Raw genomic sequence first — 22,713 nt, forward strand, 5'->3', positions numbered from 1 at the left:
TCAGATTATTTCCACATCTTTTAACCACTAAATTAACAACCTCATCAAAAAGCAAATCCTTTCTTCAACTCTGTGCTACGTCGACCTAACATCACCCACACAAATCATGGTCACAATCACAGCTTCTGTTAACTCAGCAAATAACTTGCTTTGTAACATCTGATGAAAAGCTCAACAACCTTTAGGTTTGCAGCGGATTCAGAGGGAGCACAGCTCACACAGCTTGAAACATAATCAGAAGGCTTTAAAAGCTTCTGCTGCAAAAAATGTCATTTTAATGTAACGTAAAAAATAGACAAAAACTATATGCAAAAGCTTAGCTATAATCAAATACTGTTAAGCCAAGGTAAATTTAAACAAACTGAACTCCACTCTAGTCAACCTGAACAGAATTGAAGTGGATCACATGTCATTTCCTCCTGTCAGCTTCCTCGTGGGTTCTGCTACTGGGTCTGCTCTATCCTTTCCTCTGGGTTTGGTATCTATGTGTCATTTGGTAAAGTGTTATTCTCCTGTGGCTATATAAACCAAAGTGAGAACACCAATGGGTGCAAGTTAAAAAAAGAGTCACATTAATAAAAGGTCTGGTTGTTTAATGGCTAATAGAAACACTGCATACAAAGTTTGTATCAAGATATTTTCATTTCTTTGCTGTGACCGAGTGGAATCACCTTTGGAAAGATTCTGTACAATGTTGCCTTCATTACTCTGTGAGTACTGTTACCAGCATGTCATGTATTTTATCAGTGTTTTGTTGCAAGTAGGGATTACTCTGTGTGCTTTTAAAGATGTGTCACTTTCAGAATCAGAAACTATATTCATTATTTTGCTGCTTTTAGTGCTTTTACAATATGGAAAGTATATAAGGATATGTTTGCTGCCTTACATGCATATTTATTTGGTACCTGGTAACCATTCTTTGATATGCTATGCTGATTGTTTTAGATCATATATTACACAAGATGTATAGTAACTGCTAACTTGTTTTTCTGAAGTAGACTCCCAGTTAGACAGTTCATGTGCATGAAATGAGCTACATGTTTGAAAATGTTTATTGTAACTTAGGTTAACACTAATTCAAAGCTAGTTAAAGCTTAATGCCCACACACTGTTTTAATTTGCAGGTGGGCTGTCCAACTTGTATTCAGAGCAGCTTGATAAAGGTCAGGAAAGAGTTCCTGAAGACACAGAGATGGCTGTTGAAGCTCTGGATGCTTCCTGTATAGTCAAAGCCACAGCACAAGATACCACAGGTGCCAAGGGCCAAATCCAGGAGAGTACCAAAGGTCAGTGTGGCTCCTAGATTATCATTTTCAGGTTCCCCAAATATGCAGCACTGTGAAGAAGTTATTATATGTCTCTCAAAGCTATTAACAAAGACACTGCGCTGATCAAATGGGTTTCAGCCGCTGGAGACCTGTAGGTTTTCTCCCACAGTGTCTGTTATTTTATCACTAGAAGAGTTTTCCTGGGCTCAGCAGCCTATCCACACGTTTCTACACATGCACGAGCAATGCTAACACAACAGACAAGCTGCTGCTAGGCCATGCACTGATGTCCTTAGTTGTAGCAGAGTCCCTTGTCTGGTAATAGAGCTTATAAAGAAGACAAATGAAAATCTTGGTGCAGCCAATGCAGCAAAAGTGCCCCCATGGTAGACAAAATATGATTAGTGCCTTCTAGGGTGCCCTTCAATTGGAGAAATGTGATTAAAAAACCCTCTTGGGTGCCATCCTAGTGGAGAAAACATGATGAAGTGCCCACTAGGGTGCCCACCTAGTGGAGGAAATGTAATGTAGTGCCCACAATTTTGCCCTTGTAGTGTAGAAAACATGATGAAGTGCCCAGTAGGGTGCACACCTAGTGGAGAAAACATGATGAAGTGCCCTCCAGGGTGCCCACCTAGTGGAGGAAATGTAATGTAGTGCCCACAATTTTGCCCTTGTAGCGTAGAAAACATGATGAAGTGCACTCTAGGGTGCCCACCTAGTGGAGAAAACATGATGAAGTGCCCTCTAGGGTGCCCTCCTTGTGGAAAAAACATCATGTGGTGCCCACAGGTGTTCCTTCTAGTGGAGAAAATGTGATGAAGTGCCCACTAGGGTGGCCTGCAATTAGAGAAAATCTGATGAAATGCCCTCAATTGTGCCTGTCCACTGGAGAAAATGTTATGAGGTGCCATCTAGGATGTCCTCCTAGTGGAGAAAACACGATGAAGTGTTGTCTAGGGTGGCCTTAAGATTTTAAAAAGGTGATGTAGTGCCCACAATTGTACCCTCTTTGTGTAAAAAAAAACATGATGAAGTGCCCTCTAGGGTGCCCTCCTTGTGGAAAAAACATTATGTGGTGCCCACAGGTGTTCCTTCTAGTGGAGAAAATGTGATGAAGTGCCCTATAGGTGCCCTTCTATTGGAGAAACATGGTTTAAAAACCCTCCAGGGTGCCATCCCTAGTGGAGAAAGTATGATGAAGTGCCCTCTAGGGTGCCCACCTAGTGGAGAAAACATGATGAAGTGCCCTTTAGGGTGGCCTTCGATTGGAGAAAATCTGATGAAATGCCCTCAATTGTGCCCGTCCACTGGAGAAAATGTTATGAAGTGCCCTCTAGGATGCCCTCCTAGTTGAGAAAACATGATGAAGTGTTGTCTAGGGTGGCCTTAACATTTTAAAAAGGTGATGAAATGCCCCATAGGTTGTCCTTTATGCTAGAAACCTTTCGGCAAAGTTTTTATTTCTCCAATACTTTGATTTATGTTCTAATACCTGCAAAATGAATGATAATCCTCTCAGCCGTATCCTTACATTACTTGCTAATTAGCAGATATTGCTAACATGCTTAACAGCTCAGAGCTGCTAGCTGTATGGCTGTACTTTCTTTCATATATGTTCACGACTTGTTGTTAACCTTTACAACAGCTTTAAAATCTTTTTTATCCCTTTATGTTTTGCGAGATGGTGATTCTTATTTTTAGATTGTGCTAATCATCTGTAATCACTGGGTATGTGACATAGTGTGGAGAACCAGACCGAATGCTCTTTCCTGAAAACACACTGTAGAGGGTTTGGTCTCTGTACTGTTATCATGTCACAGGCAATTTTCTTTTCGTCTCATTTTCTTTTGGACTCTGTCTCCCATCTCTGTAGATCACAGTAACACAAAACAGAATAATCGATGGAAACGGAAAATCAGAGCAAGTGAGTACCTCAGATTATTTTGTCTGTCTCTGCATTGCTTCTTCTGTCTCCAGTTTTCCAATTTTTTTTTCTTTTTTTTTTTTTTTTTGCTGTATCATCATTTAGGTTTGATTGAGAACTGACGTCTGTGCTTGGTCTGTTTCTACAGATAGACGGGCAAATTGTAATTAAGTTATGTAAGGTATAATCCTAGGAATCTCTTTTGGCCACTGTGCTTTGTCTGAAGTCATGTTTGATTAAATCATAAAGGTATTTATTCATTTGTCCTATAGTATAACATACAGTCACAGTTGGTAGAGATATCACAGTTCAATCAATCAATCAATCAATTTTATTTATAAAGCCCAATATCACAAATCACAATTTGCCTCACAGGGCTTTACAGCATACGGCATCCCTCTGTCCTTATGACCCTCGCAGCGGATAAGGAAAAACTCCCCCAAAAAAACCCTTTAACAAGGAAAAAAAATGGTAGAAACCTCAGGAAGAGCAACTGAGGAGGGATCCCTCTTCCAGGACGGACAGACGTGCAATAGATGTCGTACAGAACAGATCAGCATAATAAATTAACAGTAATCCGTATGACACAATGAGAGAGAGAGAGAGAGATAGAGAGAGAGAGAGAGAGAGAGAGAGAGAGAGAGAGAGAGATGCAGGTAATGACAGTAGCCACAGAAGAGGAGCCTGATAGCTGAAGGCTCTGGCTCCTGATCTACTTTTGCAGACTTTAGGGACCACGAGTAACCCTGCGTTCTCAGAGCGCAGTGTTCTGGTGGGGTAATATGGCACTGTGAGCTCTCTAAGATATGACAAAGCTTGACCATTTAGAGCTTTATAAGTTAACAATAGGATTTTAAATTCACTTCTGGATTTCACAGGGAGCCAGTGCAGAGAAGCTAAAACAGGAGAAATATGATCTCGTTTCTTAGTTCCTGTTAGTACACGTGATGCTGCATTCTGAATTAGCTGAAGAGTTTTTAAGGACTTACTAGAGCTACCTGATAATAGAGAGTTACAGTAATCCAGCCTAGAGGTAACAAAAGCGTGGACCAATTTTTCTGCATCTTTTCGGGTCAGGATAGGCCTAATTTTCGCAATATTACGCAGATGAAAAAATTCAGTCCATGAGGTTTGTTTTAAATGAGAATTAAAAGACAAATCTTGATCAAATGTTACTCCGAGGTTTCTTATGGTAGTGCTAGAGGCCAGAGCAATGCCATCTAGAGAAACTATGTCATCAGATAAAGAGTCTCTGAGTTGTTTGGGGCCAAGAACAATAATTTAAGTTTTGTCTGAATTTAACATCAGGAAATTGGTGCTCATCCACGTTTTTATGTCTTTAAGGCAGTTATGGAGTTTAGTTAATTGATTACTTTCTTCTGGCTTCATCGATAAATACAACTGTGTATCATCCGCATAACAATGGAAATTTATAGAGTGATTTCTAATGATGTTACCTAAAGGAAGCATATATAGAGTAAATAGGATTGGTCCGAGCACAGAACCTTGCGGAACTCCAAAACAAACTTTGGTATGTAAGGATGATTCATTATGAACGTCAACAAACTGAAAATGATCAGATAAATAAGATTTAAACCAGCTTAGTGCAGAACCTTTTAGGCCAAATAAGTGATCCAGTCTCTGCAGTAGAATTTGATGGTCAATTGTGTCAAACTAAGATCTAATAAAACAAGTACAGAGACGAGTCCTTTGTCTGAAGCAATCAGAAGGTCATTTGTAATTTTAACTAGTGCTGTCTCAGTGCTATGATGCACTCTAAATCCTGACTGAAATTCCTCAAATAAATTATTATCATGGAGAAAATCACACAGCTGGTCTGTGACTACTTTCTCAAGGATCTTTGAAAGAAAGGGAAGATTAGATACTGGTCTATAGTTGGCTAACACCTCTGGATCCAGGGTGGGCTTTTTTAGGAGAGGTTTAATTACAGCTACCTTAAAAGACTGTGGTACATAGCCTGTTAATAAGGATAGATTGATCATATCTAATATATGAGTGTTAACTAAAGGAAAGACCTCCTTAAGTAGCCTAGTTGGGATGGGGTCTAAGAGACACGTTGATGATTTAGATGAAGAAATCACTGCGGTCAATTCTTGAAGAGAAATTGGAGAGAAGCAATCTAAATATATATTAGGTTTTACAGCTGTGTTTGAGGTTAGATAGGTAGGCCTACCATCTGAGGGCAGGAGGTCATGAATTTTGCCTCTAATAGAATTTTGTCATTAAAAAAGCTCATAAAATCATTACTGCCAAGGGCTAAAGGAATACAAGGCTCAATAGAGCTTTGACTCTCAGTCAGCCTGGCTGCAGTGCTGAAAAGAAACCTGGGGTTGTTCTTATTGTCTTCTATTAATGCTGAGTAATAGTTTGCTCTGGCATTGCGGAGGCCTCTCTTATAAGTTTTGAGACTGTCTGTCCAGATTAAACAAGATTCTTCCAGTTTGGTTAATCACCAATTCCTTTCAAATTTTCGCGATATTTGTTTTAACTTATGGGTTTGAGAGTTATACCAAGGAGCGAACTTTCTTTGCTTTTTTAACTTCTTTTTAAGAGGAGCTACAGAGTCAAGTGTTGTTCGCAGCGAGCCTACGGCGCTATCGACAAGATGATCAATTCGGGAGAGGTTAAAGTCGGTACAGGAAACCTCTGTTAGGGACTTGGTATTGAATTTAACGACGGAGTAATCTTTTCCTTAAATTTTGCGACAGCACTATCTGATAAACATCTAGTATAGTAACTGTTGCTGAGTGGCGTGTAATCGAGTAAAAAGAAATCAAAAGTAATCAGATAATGATCCGATAGCGAGGGATTCTGTGGAAAGACTTTTAGGTTATCAATTTCAATTCCATACGTCAGAACTAGATCGAGGGTATGGTTAAAACAATGAGTGGGTTCATGTACACCCTGACTGAAGCCAATAGAGTCCAATAATGAGATAAACGCGGTAGCTAGGGAGTCATGGGAGTCATTATCAACATTGACATGAATGTTAAAATTGCCTACAATAATAACTTTATCTGATTTAAGAACTAAACTGGATAAAAACTCTGAGAATTCAGATACAAATTCAGAATACAGGCCAGGAGCACGGTACACTATAACAAATAAAAGTGGCTGCGAGGTTTTCCAGGTCGGATGTAAAAGACTAAGAACGAGGCTTTCAAATGAATTATAATCTAGTTTAGGTTTAGGGCTGATTAACAGACTAGAGTTAAAAATGGCTGCAACTCCCCCTCCTCGGCCGCTGCCTGAGGAATGTGGGTATTATTATGACTGGGAGGAGTGGACTCATTAAGACTAACATATTCCTCTTGACACAGCCAGGTTTCAGTGAGACTGAGTAAATCAATATGATTATCTGATATTAATTCGTTTACTAACACTGCTTTAGACGATAGAGACCTGATATTTAACAGTCCGCATTTAATTCTCCTGTTTTGTCTTTCTGTCACAGAAGAGGTTTTAATTTTTATGAGGTTGTTATGCGCAACTCCTCTTTGTTTAATTTTAGATTTAAATAATTTAGGTGGTCGGGGGACAGACACCGTTTGTATAAAACTATGAAAACTATGGCTGGGTAACTGAACTAGAAGCTCAGAGAGGCGTATAGGACTGTGACTCTGAGTCCTGATCTCAACTCTGGGTTGTCAGGGATTTAAATTACTAATAAAGTTTGCCAGGTTCCTAGAAATGAGAGAAGCTCCATCCAAAGGGGGATGAATGCCGTCTCTCCTAATAAGACCAGGTTTTCCCCAGAAAGTTTGCCGATTATTAACGAAACCCACATCGTTTGCTGGACACCACCTGGACAGCCAGCGATTAAATGATGACATGCGGCTAAACATGTCATCACTGGTCAGATTTGGGAGGGGTCCAGAGAAAACTACGGAGTCCAACATCGTTTTTGCATATTCACACACCGAGGCAATATTAATTTTAGTTCTAAGCAGAGGGGCTGTAATATTACTGTAAATAGATTTGTGTGTTTCTGTGACGTATACACATATATATACAAGCATTGCAGTCGTGGGCTTGGAGCCAAAGTGGTGTGTTAGATCACATTTTACAGAAGAGCCAATACAAATGTTCATCAAACCTGATTCAGCTGCTGTTGCCATGCACTGATTACAGTATTTGATATAGCATCACTATGAAAACAATATTACTAGAGTTTATGTTGAAAAGTATTTATTTAATGTTAGATAAATGTCAGAAGAGTGAGACACGACATTTTGGCACAAACATTTTCCCAATAGACTAATGCAGAAAATGGGTGTACATCAGAAAAACACTTTAATTTCAATTAAAATATATCAATTATACTTAAATCAGTCCTTCAGTTCTCTGCTTCTTCTTTTCTGTTTTCACTACACATTAATGATGAAGTGTGTTGCCAGGTTAAATCCCCCATTGGTGACTCAACTATTTGTAACCTCTCTGACTTGGGGAAATTCTCATTGCATTTGTACGGACAAGAGACACGGATCTTCTCATTAACCCTTTTTGTGGGCAAACAGACATTTAATATGTTAATATAACTTTGGCCTAAACTGTTCCGTCTTTATGTCAGGGCATGTCAGTCTCCAAGTTCTCAGTATCTCTTTTTCCTCTTCATTTTTCCCTCTGGCTCTGAGTCGATATGAAGTCAACTATGTCATCAGGTTCATATTCCATCGAACATATTAAAACCTCCTCTGCTGTGGTGAGCTTACTCCCTTTTGGCACCGAACAAATCATTGTGGCATGCTCTGTCAAAGCTTTGTTCAGTGCCAAAAGGATGTAAGCCCACTTGTGCCCTCCTGGCACAGACAGGAATTTACTTTTACTGTTACACCTTTTAGTGTTCTTTTAATTACATGTGTCATCATTTCAGTTTGTCATTTTGGCACTGAAAAGATCTCACTGGGAGCTTTCATTTGATATACTACTCATATTCGCCCAAAATTGCACCTAATGCCCCCCTGGCTCCAAGCCCTATAAATCAAATAACTGTCAGTGGGGAGGTTTCATAACAGACAAGAAGAGGCACTGCGCTGTGACTCTTGGTGTGTTCCGAATTACATACTTTTTCTATTTACTTTTAGTAGGTATTACAGCTGCCCTTAAAAAGTACCTACTGCTGCATGCAGTATGCACACAATGGGGACATTCTACTTCCTCACAACGTTACACCTTGAACTTTGACCGTCTCATATATCTGTTACCATGGAGATAAAACAAAATATCATTCAACGAGCTCGCTAGAGATGGAGGTCAACCTGGAGAGCTCTGATGTTATTATTTTGCAATAAGTTACAACTGCATCCACTGTAGATTCTTCTAATCATATTATATTCCCAATCATGAAATTACAGAGGCCATACATTTCATGTCATTGATATTTAATACTTATGCCCTTTTGTTGTTAGTTATATTTATGATTATTTTACTTAATTAAGCAAATAATATTCCTTTTATTACCAACTGACTGATTATCTGCATGTCATCCATCATTAGACCTTCAAACAGTGGATCTGACATATCTTTCTCTGTGCAGAGGATTGTGGGTCAGAATAGTCAGAAAAGCATGCTGGCTTTCAAAATCCGAAGGGATGTAGTAGAACATCCTGGTATTTTTGGCACACTGATTTGACATACTGTATTGGGACATACTAAATCTTTTCCTGGCATACTATACAGTATGGTAGTATGGATATTGTAACGCATAGTGTGTCTGAGGTCTGTGCAGCAATGAACACTCTTGTAATGCAGCATGTACAACACTAGAGGTCAGTATTGTTGTTAATCTGACAGCAGTCATTGCCGGAGGTTCTTTTTTGTTTTCATCAACGTTGCTCTATAGTCTCAGCAATATTTATTTTCAGATGTTTTAGGTGTATCAGATCAGTTGTTTTGTCGGGGAACAATGCAGCACAACACATTATGTCTGTACGCAAATTTTGAATTTGAATGACTTTCTTTGTTTCACATTTGCAAACCACATCCTGAGCTCAGCTAACTGCATCACTTGCTTTATAAGCCCCATATAATACAAAGCCTTTTTCACAGCAGACATTTCAATTAGTCATCACAGGAAAAACACAGGTGTCCCACTGTCCCAGTGAGCCATGACAGTGTGACAGTGAGCTAGCATGCACAATACCAGGACCATGAAACTGACGCAGCTAAATGGAACCCAGCCATTTTGTTTATCCCCTGTGCTTTCCTGCTGTGACAATTCAAAATGTCTTCTGTGAAAAAGACCTGTTTTGTTTATCTTTGATAGAGTTAGTAGTGTTGAATCATGCTCTGTGCTGGTTATAATAAGTGTTAAGAAACAACTTTGACAAACAACTGATATTTTGCAAAGTTTCCATAATTATATTTCAGTTTCCATTTGAGAGGCTGAATGACACAAGTGTGATAAGATGCTCTCAAACAAATGACTAACTAACTTTTTGCCATCCTACAGCCTTCCCTCTGATCTTCATCAAGCACTTCCAGAGAAGCTGGTCGATGGACAAAGACGGACCAGAGACTGTCCCTGAAGTGGACTCTGACTTTGAGGAGATCACTTCAGTGGAAAAACAAACTGTATGTAACGTGATCTATTCTAGCTTCACTCAATACGCACCACATATAGTGTATAAGTACATCTACTCAAATCTTACCATTGAAAATAATGTAACTAGAGTAAAAAAAAAAAAGTCTTCTGTCTAATTAATTGACGTTGCATAGATATGTTTAATAACCCTGTGTAAGCAAATAGACTTTTGTGCACTGACAAGATTCCTGTTCTCCCAGATCTCAGACAGCAGTTCCAAGACATCAGCAGATACCCAGGAACCCTCAGAGGGACGTGAGAAGAGTGAAGAGCACCCATCTGCAGGAACGACAGTCGGCAGCTTGTCCAACCCAAAGAAACGTTTGATGCTATCTCTTGCTGAGAAAGAGAAGCTTCTGAACTGGGACATGCCAGTCGCACCGGAGGAGGAAACTCTGATTAACACTAAAACCAAAAACACACATCAACATAAAGACCAGGTAGAGTTAGTCATTTATCAAGGCAGCAATATCAGTGGTTCTAGAGAAGAATAAACCTGCACATTAATTTTTCCTCCTCTTTTATTCTCACTACTCCTTCCAGTGTAAGGCAGTGGTCCAAAGTGAGTGATGAGAGTGAGATAAGAGGAGTTAATTCCACATTATTTTAACCGCATTTTTCCTGTCCTCTGATGTTTTATCAGGTACAAGCAGAGACAGAAGCCGATAAGCCTCAGACAGACTCGGGCCAGGATGGGGAGCCATCTCAGAGCCAAACCTCCGCCTCGTCCCCCTCAACCTTCCAGCTTATAGCGGACGCCTTCAGGAGAACATTTAGTGTGACCAATCCCTCCAGCAGGTCCAACACTGCAGTCACAATGTTTGTATAAAATACTAAAGTTTTTTCTGTAAACATCTTATCAGCCCAAACTGCTTTTTTTGGTTATTCATTCCTTGATTCGATTCAAACTGAATGCGCATTATGATTTGTACTCCACTTTACCAGGAGGACCAAGCGTGATGGCCCCCGCAAACAGAGGCCCATATCAGAAGGAGCGTTGAGCTTAAGCTCCCTGTTCAACACTGCAGGTCCAGACCCATCAAAGGATGAGAAGACAGCTGGCAAGCATAGGGATCGGTTGGCGTCTGTAGAGGCCAATCCATGGGGGGGCGGGCAGGACCTGCCCTCTCTGTTGCAGCAGGTGTCGCTGAAGGGCCGTAGAGACTCTGGAGGCGTGTTCTCTGATGATATGGCCCCGTTTACTGGAAGGAGGGTCAACTTGTTTTCATCCCTGAGGCTAAGGAAGAGGGAGGACTCAGAGAGTGAGGGGCGGGACCAGGAGGCGCAAAAGGAAATCAGGACGATACTCAGCAACCTCAGAAACAAAGGTTAGTGATTCTTAACCAGAACAACAACTCTTTAACCTGCATGAATAGATCTTTTGGCCACTTGGGGGCAGTGCAACAAACTGTAAACACAACATGGAAATATTAATACTTTATGAAGCTGTCATGGTGAACGTATTAGCAGTCAGCACTTGCTTATTAACACATCCAGCACATATTGAGCCAGTATTTGTTCGGAGTCATGTTTCAGGTGACTTAATGAACATACATTTATCTCCTGAGCTCCTCTTTAGCTGCTAAATGCTCCAATCTGTTCATCAGCTATTGGCTAACTCTGTCTGTTTACTGATGATGCTGAACATTATTATACAGTGGGTGTATCAGTGCTTGTTGCCTGCCTTTGATGCATCTGAAAACACCACCGATGAGAGCGGTGGAAGTCAACCACAACAGTTAAGTTGTGGCCCAGAAACCAAAACAGAGCTCAAAGTTAGCAGAGCATGAGTGACCCCTTTCAAAGTACACATACGTATTTGATCCTTTGTGAAAGGCATAGTTTGGATTATTTAAAGTAGAGTTGTCTGGAATATATATTCATAGTCAGTGTATTACAAACAGGAAATGTCTGTCGGCACAGCCCTGATTTAGAGGAGAAGCAAAATTCCCGACACTGAAGCTAAGCAATGTACTGCTGTGGGCAGATGCAGCAACAAAACATTGTTTAGCCCCTTAAAAATGTCTATAACAGTATAAGTGTATGTTATATTGACAGTATTTTCACTGCTTTACCTTTTAATCAGACAGCCACCAGTCACCAGAGTCCATTGACAGAAACAGTCATTTTGACTCTCTGAACACAGGAGCTGCTGGTCTTCTGCTGCCTCCATCACTTAGTTTGTTCGGGTTATTGTGTGACTTTGGTGAATCTGAACTTAACACCAAAGTCACACAATGACACAAACGAACTAACTGATCGAGGCAGCAGTAGACCAACAGCTCATGTGGTTCCAAAGTCACTGTTCCAAATCAAAGCTCCAGCCGGCTTCTCCAAACTGAGCATGCGCCAACTGACATCTAGATTGTGCAATACACTGATTATGGATAAGTATCCCATATAGCCCCAAAAAGATTCTAAGTATGCAATTCCTTGTAACAGGCTGATGTTTCTAAGTGTCATGGATAGATTCACTCGTTTTCCAAAGGGAGTGTTGGGTACGTGTCCTTGATAACTTTCATTTCCAATGGGAAGAGTGAGGAGATTTTATTTGCTTGTTTATTATGAAGTGAATATAATTTGGGCTGGGGTTTTTTTTTCTTCGGTATTTCATGTTTCAGTATTTTATATCATGAGACACTCCACCTGCTGTGATGTACTTGTTATGCTGGTTGTGGTCAGCTGGGATCTACCCCACTTGTGTATACTGTTTATGAGATTGCCAGAGTGCAGGCTGAAGAAACACTCCTTGCCCAAAACCTACTTGTGGAAAAATTAAAAAGTCAAATCAGAGTGTGTTCTAGCCTTCACTTTTTATCTGCATGAACATTTGGCATTCAGTCTTCAAGATCTAATTGTGAATTTAGCGCATTGTGTCTTATTTTTGTAGATTCACACCATGAAATATTATCAGTTTTACAAAGTTATAAATGAAACCGCTGTTTTGTACTTCTTTTGTGCAAACTTTTTTCAAAGTTACTTGGCTATTCTCACTTGTTTCTTTTGTTTTAATCCAGCCTCCACACAACACAATCTTGAAGAGCCCTCCTCTAGTGACGATGACAATGAAAACCTGACATCCAATCAGAAAGTTTGTACAGACCATTTCTGTGTGCTAAAAGACAGCACAGTGCAGGGTATTGTTACAGATACTATATTTGCATGTACATTTTTTTCTGAAATGTTCTGTTCTTCTTGTCCCAGCTGTATCCAGAGAGACAGAGGAGGAGGCAGGAGAAAATGGTTGCCCAGCAGGCTAAAAGAGAACTGCTGAAGAGGCTTCACAGAGCTCAGGTACTGTTCTTTCTCATAGATTCACTTATTTTTAACAGGATGGTTCATAACGGAGAGCTGTCCATGGTCTCAGCACACTGCGTCTCTTAACCTGCCCTGAAATTCCCACTATCTATCTGACTGGGTGAAGGGCTTTCTGCTACCAGTGATCATGAGACATTTTATATTTTCAAGATTTACCAGATGCTCTGCAGAAGGGCAAAGAGCAAAGGTTCACTCCTGCACTGTGTTTGGATAAGTATAGTGCAGCTCAGTGTGTGCTCAGCCTGATTGTACTGAAAATGTACTTATTATGCCTGCTTCAGTTTTTTTAGATTTAACAGAGTGGTGTCATTGTTCTTCACCTTCCTGTTGGACTCTGATGCTTTTTGATGTCTGTGTGTGCACATTAAAGTTGCACTAGACACCAGTCTAAAGTTGACCTTTGGGCTGCAAATGGCAAAATTATTTTTTATATTTTATCCATAACTCCACATTGAAAGAATAATTCAGTATTTTGGGAAATACTTTCATTCACTTTATGAGAGTAGAGTTAGACTTGCTCAGTATTTGGTCAATTAAAAAAAAATCCTTATTGGTTTGTTTAAACGCCCAATTATGGATATCAGTGCAGGCCTCAATAATCCAGTAGAGCTCATAGACTGATAAAATAATGGATGTAGCCACTGTGATGTCACCCTTTAGTTTGTGGACTCCCATTTTGAAGCCCTGAGTTTGGCATTTTGGCTGTCGCCATCTTGGATTTTTGTAGCCAGAAGTGAATATATTTGGACGACTGAGTGGAGCTAACCTTAACACTAGCTGCTAGCTTGGTTAGCACATGGCATTACAGTCTGTGTTTACCTGTGATAATGCTAATGCTAATTTTTGCTAGCAAAAAACAGGTGTAAACCATTAAAACAAAATGTACTTCCAAGAATAATGGAATTTCTGACTCCCTAGAGGGTCTTTTTGCACAACTAAACACTGATAAAAACCATTTTTGACGACCAAATCGTTACTCGTTACTGGGTTACGCCATGGTTATGTTACCAGTTGTCATGAATGGGGAAATTAGCTATAGAGATCAAAACTGTTTTTTGTACTGGGCTGTAACATGTTTATTTCTGCTGTGAAGTTGGGCATTTTAACACAGGGTCTATGAGGATGTCCTCAAGAGGACATTCGAGGAACTGCAGTTTTTAACACTTGCGCATTTGCATGTGTTGCTGCTTGGTAGAACTACAAAATGTAATTTTTAAACTTCTTGTTTTGCATTGAATAAGCAAACAAGATAAAGCGTGTTAATTAGTTAGCTTTTAATGTGCTGACAAGATATTCTTTTAGCTTCAGACAGAGCCAGGCTAGTCTTTACCCCTGTTTCTGGTGTTGACGATAAGGCACCTGGTGGCTCTGGCCTAATATTGAATGTACAGACATGAGATTGGTATTAATCTTTTCATAAAGCTCTCTGCAAAAACTCTAACACAATATGTCCATGCAGATAATTTTATATTTTGTCCAGGTTTTCAGATATCTGTCTCTGAAATTTCTGCCATAATTCAAATGTAATGAAGGTTAATGAAATATTGTTTGTGGTATTCACAACACTCTTAGATAGAAAAACCCAACAGCAACATCTCTTTCCAGAACTGTTGACCTGGTCACTCTGAATAGTCCATTATTGCAACTAGTTTTTACCGAAGGAACTGTGGCTTCAAAAACTGTCAACGATGTGTTCTCTAGATTATTCAGAGACATCCACACCTCCTGGACAGAGTAACAGTCATTTCCTTTGATCATGTGTGTCATATAATATCTCATTTTGCATTGCCCAGGCCATCCAGAGACAACTGGAGGAGGTTGCAGAGAAACAGAGAGACCTAGAGGAGAGAGGAGTGGCTATAGAAAAGATCATAAGAGGAGAAACAGGTACCAAACAACATTCACACACACAGACCAGTGTCTTTCACAGGTCCATTACAAAGCTCCTTTTAATGACAGAGCTCTGAACCATAACACCATGGTTCAATCTACATCTACAGTAAGCTCAATGGAATTCCACTGTGAAAGCCTCATTCTTCTTCTACACTTTTAATTGATTTGTACATACTTTTCAGACCATTCAGAAAAAAACATTGCCTTGTAATCCCGCTAACAGTTAATGGCTTTACTCTCAATAGACAGTGAGACTTCATTGTTGCTTCATCTTTTTACAGTACAGGGCTTTGTTTGTGTTCTGGTGAATAGTGAGGTCTTGTCAGGCTGACGCAAAGCAGATGCCCTGTGTGTGTTTGTGTGTGTGTGTTTGATTCCAGTATGATTTTTTTCTCCTAATGGCTTTATGTAATTGATGTAAAACTACAAAATATGTTTTTTTTTCTTCGCCATCCTGCCTCTTTCCTTCCCTCCCAACCCTCCCACATTCATTCCCATTGATCTCCCTCTCTTCTTCCTCCCTCTTTGCTTTCTCACTCCTCCTCTCCCAGAATCATCTCAGACAGATGACAGTGACGAGGCCCAGCTCTATCAGTCCTGGTTTAAACTCGTTCTGGAGAAGAACAGATTGGCGCGCTACGAGTCTGAGCTCATGATCTTGTAAGTGACTGCATCAGATCACACATGGATTAATGACTTGTAATGGAAAACATAAATGAATATTGAATGCAATTGCTATTTCTCACCAGTAGAGGTCACACGATTTTTCTCTTCTCCTAGTGCTCAGGAGCTTGAACTGGAGGACACGCAGAGCCGACTGCAGCAAGACCTTCGACACAGGATGGCAACAGAAGGTAAGGGTTGAAAAGACATAAACACACAATCTGATAGTCAGACATAATTGTGCATAACAGTCCTTCTACCTTCCTCCACTCTTTTCCACTTCAGATACAAATAAGAGCGCCTCTGAGCTGCAGCAGGAGCAGGAGATCTTGGCAGAGATCATGAGGACGGTGGAGAAACGAGACATGTTGGTGTCGATACTGGAGGAGCAGAGGCTAAAGGAGAGGGCTGAGGACAGGGACCTGGAGAGCCTCGTGCTGTCCAAGGGCTACGAGATTCACTGGGCCCAGGCGGATGACAGCTGGGGGCAGGAGAAGCTGGAGTGAAGGCTGAATGTTGAGCATCTCAGTGGTAAAACGCAGAATGATGTGACACTGTTTTAAACAAACAGGGTGAAACTTTACCCTACTAGTATGTGTCTGGCTTATTCTCATAAAAGCTACACATCAAGATAATGTGGGGAGGAAAGAACTGTCACGAAGATTGAGGTGTTAATTCCCACTAAAGAGGTCAGCTTCAAGACAAAGGCTTCATCTGTGTGCTGGAATGCTGAGCTAACAGATTGAGGACAAATGGGAATGGAGCCTGAGCTAATGACTTCCTTAACAGCCATGAGGGCTAATAACATCTCTGCCATTAAGGTTATTTGACCTCTGTGCTCAGAAGTGTAATCCGTGATGGCGCAGGCTGACACTGACCTGAAACTGGATGTACACTATGATTAACCACTTCTAATAATGTGACTGACCGCTAACATTTTGGCACACCTCATAAACCAAACTAACTGCCTAATCAGCAAACGCTTTATGTAGTTGCTCGCCTTATGAGTGGAACTGTTGTGACATATTTGTTGTTATTTTAACACTGTATAGCCTCACTGGATAGCACATGGAACGACTCAACACTTTTCCCTGAAGTTTTAGTGTTTTGCACTGTGTGTGTGTTTTTTTATCTGTGTCATAATGTGATGTGCTTTATCTACTTCACTGTTTGTCACTTTGTAGCTGTTTGTGAGTGTAAGCTCTCTTGTGTGTAGTTTAATATTGTTATTTTTTTCACTTTGTGCTGGAACACTGTCAAATAAAATTATTTTTACACCCAGACACTGGTGAACACAGGAGAAATGGAAATCTAACTGCCACATATTTGTAGCCAGCTGGTAAGATGTGCCTCTGCCAGGTGGCTCAATGTCACCTTTTGCCCCATTGTGACTGGAGCTGCATAATTAATCGAAATATTAAAATTGCAAAATGACCAAGTGCAATATCCAAATAGAAGGAGCTGCATTTTTTTTAAATGATAAAGCTGAAATGTGTCACAACACACTGTTATAAATGAAGCATTGTGGTTCTGTAGAGATGCCTCAGCCTACAAATCATGTTCTACATGTAAGAGAACATGCTTGTTTTGGCAAAAATCACATCATCTTCATTTTTTTTCAGTGAAAATGAAATGCAAAAATGACAATTGCGCTTCATATCGCAATTGCAGTATCTGTTAAAATAATCGCAATATATTTTTTTGCATTTCGTGCAGCCCTTATTTTGACACAAGTTGCCGCAAAATTAAAAACTCATTCACAGGGCAGCATCTGCACAGCGCTTTGTGATTCTTGGTGGATTTATTCCATGACTACTACTGTCAGTTAAACTGTGATTGTTTCATTTTACTGGTTTTAACCTAGTGTATGGGCTGTGAGTCAAATGCAGGCTTACCTCCCTCATGAGAAGATGAATTATGTGTTTACATGAGTTTTAATCCCAGGACAAGGATCCACATTTCTTCAAAGGTTGTTTATATTGTGAATTAACACTAAATTCAGAGTAAGTTTTCATGTTTTCATGATAAAAACTGTATATTTTTGTTTGTTTTATGCTGCTTTGAGACTTTTAAATGGAAAAATCTTAAATAAAAATGACTTTAAAGTTTTGAGTAATTTTAAATTTGCTACATATTTTTTATTCAGAGTTGTTAGGGTTGTAACTCGTCTTTTATACTGTAACATAAGCACCCCATCAGCATGTTTCTTGTCAGTTGTATGTCTAACTATCGGTAAGTCAGGATGGACGATTGTTTTAATTTGAAAGGTTGGACTAGTGGTAAATATATAGATAAAATTTAATTGAGGTATTTATGATATACATGCTCACAACATGGGCGGCATGGTGGTGTGGTGGTTAGCATTGTCGCCTCACAGCAAGAGGGTTGCCGGTTCGATCCCAGGTGTGGGAGCCCTTCTGTGTAGAGTTTGCATGCTCTCCCCGTGTCAGCGTGGGTTCTCTCCAGGCACCAGACATGACAAAGACATGCAGATTGGGGACTAGGTTAACTGATAACTCTAAATTGTCCATAGGTGTGAATGTGAGCGTGAATGGTTGTCTGTCTCTATGTGTCAGCCCTGCGATAGTCTGGCGACCTGTCCAGGGTCTCTCGCCCAATGTCAGCTGGGATAGGCTCCAGCCTCCAGAAGATAGATGAATGAATGAATGAATGACAACATTTAGCTAAAACTAAAGAATCTAGCAAAAGCTAAAGAGCACTTAAATAACAGAAAAAAAATAAAGTGCGTTTCCTGAAAATGCATGTGAATGCTGAAAGCTGAACTGAATCTCAAAGCACTGCTGAAAATACAGAAACACAAAACAAACTGACTGAAAATTTAAAAAAAAAATGCTCAAATGTATTGACTGCACTGCTGAAAAACCTGGAAGCTGAACTGCATTACCCAGAGAAGCTGCAGAGCTGAAATACATTGCTACACAAGCTCTGAAGTCGTTCATAAAATAACCTATTGAATCAAAATCAAATCAAAGTCTGTATTTTAATTTAATGTATTTATCAATTAAGGTATTTTTTGTTTGAGTTGAAATGGGGCCAACCCACAGGTGAGCACGCCATTAGCTTAATGGGGTACTTTCTTGTCCATTTAAATAAAACAACTTTTCACCAAATTCACTTTAAAAACACTGTCCTAAAACACACTCATTTTTTCAATCAGCAAAAGTTGACTGAGATGGTTTTCATTCATCAAATCTCTCATTTTTGCTGCCCCAAAGCTCCTACATTTCTTCTTTTAGTGGGCCCAAGTTCCCCATAGTATGTTCTTAAGGCAAAATTTAACCTTTAAGCTTTGTACAAGGAAGTAGCTGCGTTTCAAGTTTTCCCTAACCCTCAATTACTTCCAGGTCACCTTCATTATGATCGTACCCTCTGAGCTGTAAAATCTGTTATTTTGACTTTAGACTGATTGGGTTACTTTTAAGATTACAGGTTGGGGAAAGTGTGTGTGTGTGCTTGTGCTTGTGTGACAGAGGTAATTTTGAATCATGAATTAAATGTGAAACAGTTAAAGACTTGATTGCATTTGTCCCCTTAGCACCGTGCAATAAAGAATGTATCACCTTCAGAGTTGCCCATTTTTACACAAATTGAGTTAGATAAGCCCAGTTAATATATTTTCAGTCACTGAAGGCAGAAAAAACTGTGCGTGTGTGTGTCACTTTGTTTCTGTATATGTACAGACACACATGTATGTACAGTATGTAAGGAGATTGATTTGATTGATTTGTCTCAGTATTATTTGTATGAGGAGACAGACAATCTGTGTGTAAATGTGTCATCTGTAAATAAATAAAACAACTTCCACAAATACAAAAACGATTTGTGTAAACACACCAAAATATTGTGCAACTTTAAAACAGTTTTGCTGATATACAAAATAAATTAATGATTAAAAATTAAAAAAAAAAAAATAGACTGTGCGTAAATTGCAGATCTGGAAGCATAAAATTGAGATTCATAAAAACATTTTGTTTTTGCAAAATAGTTTTTTTAGTTTACTTTTTTTTCTTTTTGCATTTATGGAAGACACTGGATTATCACTCTGTTCACACAAATAATATTGGGTACAATGTAAGAAGCTATTCACACTGCCATGTCACCCATGTAACATGTAGCTATTCAAACACTTTGCAAAGCACGGCCTCTTGTGGTATAACTATATATTTACTTCCACTTTTTGGGACCCTCCGCTCCTCCTGGTACCCCTCGGCCACAGTGGAGCCTCCACTTCCCACGGCCAGCAGCCCTCCTCCTCTTCCTCCTCCTCCTCTTCCTCCTCCACAGAGGAGGGGCCACCCTTCAGCCAACTTCGGGAGAAAATGTCTGGAATTCCGTTTCCGCTTTAGGGAGTGGACGGTGATTTGTTTTTTCACTTGACTTTCCAACCAACTTTCATTTCCACGACCACTCGGACAGTTTAGTGTGAACTGTCCCGGATTAAATCACCGTCACCACCATGGCTTCTTCGCCTCAGAAGTCCCCGTCCTCTCCGAAATCTCCGACGCCCAAATCTCCGTCCTCCAGAAAGAAAGATGACTCTTTCCTGGGAAAACTTGGTGGAACTTTGGCAAGAAGGAAAAAGGCAAAAGAAGGTAAACAGCTCGCGAAATAACGAGCCAGAAACGGGCGGAAACGATGTCGGCTCGATGTATGGTATTGTTTTCAGAAGTAACAATGAAAATGTTGAGTTATAACACTTTGTTGCACCACAGCAGTCTTTCAGTGTAGCAACAGTCCCCACAAGTTTAACATTAACGTACTACGCACCTAAATTTCTAAGAGCAAACACGTCTAACATTAATTTACACTTAGAATTCAGCTTTGAACATTTATTTATAAAAAAGGAACACCATAAACTACAACGTGTGGCTACTTGTGTGTGTTTTCATGGCCGCGGGCTGCGTCTGTCGCCATGTAAGGTATTGAATCCGCTACTACTGTAATAAGTGAGGAATGAAGCACGAGTAAACACAGGCCCGTCACAGACTGAGACCGCAGGCTCCTCCAACACCCTCCCTGCTTTCACAGACACTGGGAACACAAGTAGTAACATTGCATGGTTGATTCCCAGAGCACGGTCAAAGGTCACGGTCAGATACAGAACAGCAGCTCTAGTGCTCAAAGGGATTCATTCCTGCTTGTGCACACTCAGCACACACTTCAGCACACCTCACTTTGCCTAACAGTAGTTATAAACCCTGCTGTGTTGGACTTTCACAACCAAGGTGGCGCTGTAAATAGGAATCCTCCAAAAGTCTCAGTTCAGTTTATAGCCCTGGCAGGGCCGATTGGGGAATACAGCAGGCTTCAGAGAGCATGGCGTTCATTGTTAAAGGCCAGGTTTTATCATCAAATGAGAAAGGTCTCTTTCAGTTGGATGATTACTTTGTGTCATTCAGGATACTGTTGCACAGCTGAGCCCCATTTTTTGTTGCCTTTGTCTACAGGACATGCATGCAATCACATTACATTCACGCTGGCTCGTATTCGCCGCACATACACGTATACACCGAGTGCCCCATGATTTGATGGAAAACGTGGGCTGGCTGCTGTCGTGGAGATCATTGATTAGATTTAAGTCCTTGTGACGTTTATGGCAGTCGCTGCGTGTGCTGGCGAGAGAGAGGGCAGGAGTAAAGGCAGGATGGAGAAGGAAAAGGGGGTAAGGGAAGAGAAAATGAGCTGTAGGATGGGGACGAGATGGGATGAGAAGAGAGGAGAAGGTCAGAGGGTTTGAGAGCATTAGTGAGGGCTGTGCGATGCATACAGACGGACACAGACTGTGTGCAGTGTGGTTGTAGTGCACACAGAAAGTAAGGCACATAAATGAAGGGAGGTAATAGGTCATTTTATTCCTCTGTGGAAAATAGAGCAAAGACAGTATTAATATTGGGATCAGGTGTTTTATCTGAGACTTGTGAGCTCAGCCTGTGGAGGATGAGTTGCAGGGGAGGAAGCTGGTCCTGCTAGCCAGGCGAGAATGCTTGAAACAGGGGGACGGAGGCAGACAGACATGGGCTGTGGAGCGCTCTGCCCTCCAGGTAGGACATCAGCATGCATTCTTTCCTCACATTTAGGCATCACGCTGGAGACGTGTTCCTGATTGATGTTGCTTTTTATTGTTAACCTTATTCAAACAAGCGCATAGATACATACTCTCATTTTATGACACTGGCCCAGAGGGGGAGGAGTGATGTATACAGTGAGGACACTGAGGATGCCTGCGATACGTTTTCTGTCTGCTTATAAGACTAACAACAAATCAAATCTGCTCTGAGCATATACGATGTGTAAATCGAGGTGAGCACATTTTTTTAACACTCAAACTGATAGAAAAATAATCATAGCACACTTGATTGACATATCAGTGTGAAAATGCAGCTGGTGAGTAAGTTGACTGGTCATTACACCTTCATATTGGATGTAAATATACCCACCAGGCATCATCCTAACGCCCGACCTTGGTTCCTATATAATTGCTCATCCTTAAATAGCACAAGTGATAATTACAGTAATATGAGATCATGCTAATTGGTATGGTGTTATTGTATCACAGCTATACCTCATGAGTCTGTAAATTGCCAGCTACTGACAGTAACTATAAAATGTTTTGAACCCCTCTTAATGCACTTATCTGCCCAACATTGTTCCATTGTTTTTTCTTTCTTCTGTTATCAATTCACAAAACAATATCTAGCTGCCCACGTGTCTTATAACATAAAAATACTTCACATGGTGAGTAAAGAGTAATTATGTGCCCACAGGATGTGCAACACTGCTGTTTGAATATGCCATTTATCTTTAATGTGAGGTGTTGGGGGAAAAAACTAATTAAATTCTTTAAACCAAATTCCATCCATATCCTGGAATTTGTGGACGTGTGTTGTGTACATACATAGAATGCCAATCCCTGGTTCTTTTATTTTTCTGTTTGCTCCACCCAGCACTTCAATAACCCTACATAAATAGTAGTTTTCAAGATCAAATTCCGTCTTCATTAAAGTGAAACTTTGCTGGAG

The 22,713-nt window shown here is 40.3% G+C and overlaps 2 protein-coding genes across 4 annotated transcripts in view; both read left to right on the forward strand.

The window, feature by feature from the left end:
- The window catches only part of mical2b (microtubule associated monooxygenase, calponin and LIM domain containing 2b), an 85,873-nt gene extending 68,091 nt beyond the window's left edge, over window positions 1–17,782 (forward strand). For all 3 annotated transcript variants that reach the window (XM_033634388.2, XM_033634390.2, XM_033634391.2), the window contains 12 exons: window positions 1,125–1,286; window positions 3,145–3,195; window positions 9,668–9,789; window positions 10,000–10,239; window positions 10,443–10,618; window positions 10,745–11,127; window positions 12,817–12,890; window positions 13,004–13,093; window positions 14,911–15,004; window positions 15,562–15,670; window positions 15,791–15,864; window positions 15,959–17,782. In XM_033634388.2, coding sequence (XP_033490279.2) covers window positions 1,125–1,286; window positions 3,145–3,195; window positions 9,668–9,789; window positions 10,000–10,239; window positions 10,443–10,618; window positions 10,745–11,127; window positions 12,817–12,890; window positions 13,004–13,093; window positions 14,911–15,004; window positions 15,562–15,670; window positions 15,791–15,864; window positions 15,959–16,179 — 1,796 coding nt within the window. In that variant the 3' untranslated portion in view covers window positions 16,180–17,782. The remainder of the gene's footprint in view (window positions 1–1,124; window positions 1,287–3,144; window positions 3,196–9,667; window positions 9,790–9,999; window positions 10,240–10,442; window positions 10,619–10,744; window positions 11,128–12,816; window positions 12,891–13,003; window positions 13,094–14,910; window positions 15,005–15,561; window positions 15,671–15,790; window positions 15,865–15,958) is intronic.
- A 2,137-nt stretch (window positions 17,783–19,919) lies between these two features.
- The window catches only part of parvaa (parvin, alpha a), a 29,482-nt gene continuing 26,688 nt past the window's right edge, over window positions 19,920–22,713 (forward strand). Inside the window, exon 1 of the mRNA XM_033635604.2 lies at window positions 19,920–20,286. Coding sequence (XP_033491495.2) covers window positions 20,151–20,286 — 136 coding nt within the window. The 5' untranslated portion in view covers window positions 19,920–20,150. The remainder of the gene's footprint in view (window positions 20,287–22,713) is intronic.

This window comes from Epinephelus lanceolatus, chromosome 5 (genome assembly GCF_041903045.1).
Source record: "Epinephelus lanceolatus isolate andai-2023 chromosome 5, ASM4190304v1, whole genome shotgun sequence".
In the NCBI taxonomy this organism is placed as follows: Eukaryota; Metazoa; Chordata; class Actinopteri; order Perciformes; family Serranidae; genus Epinephelus; species Epinephelus lanceolatus.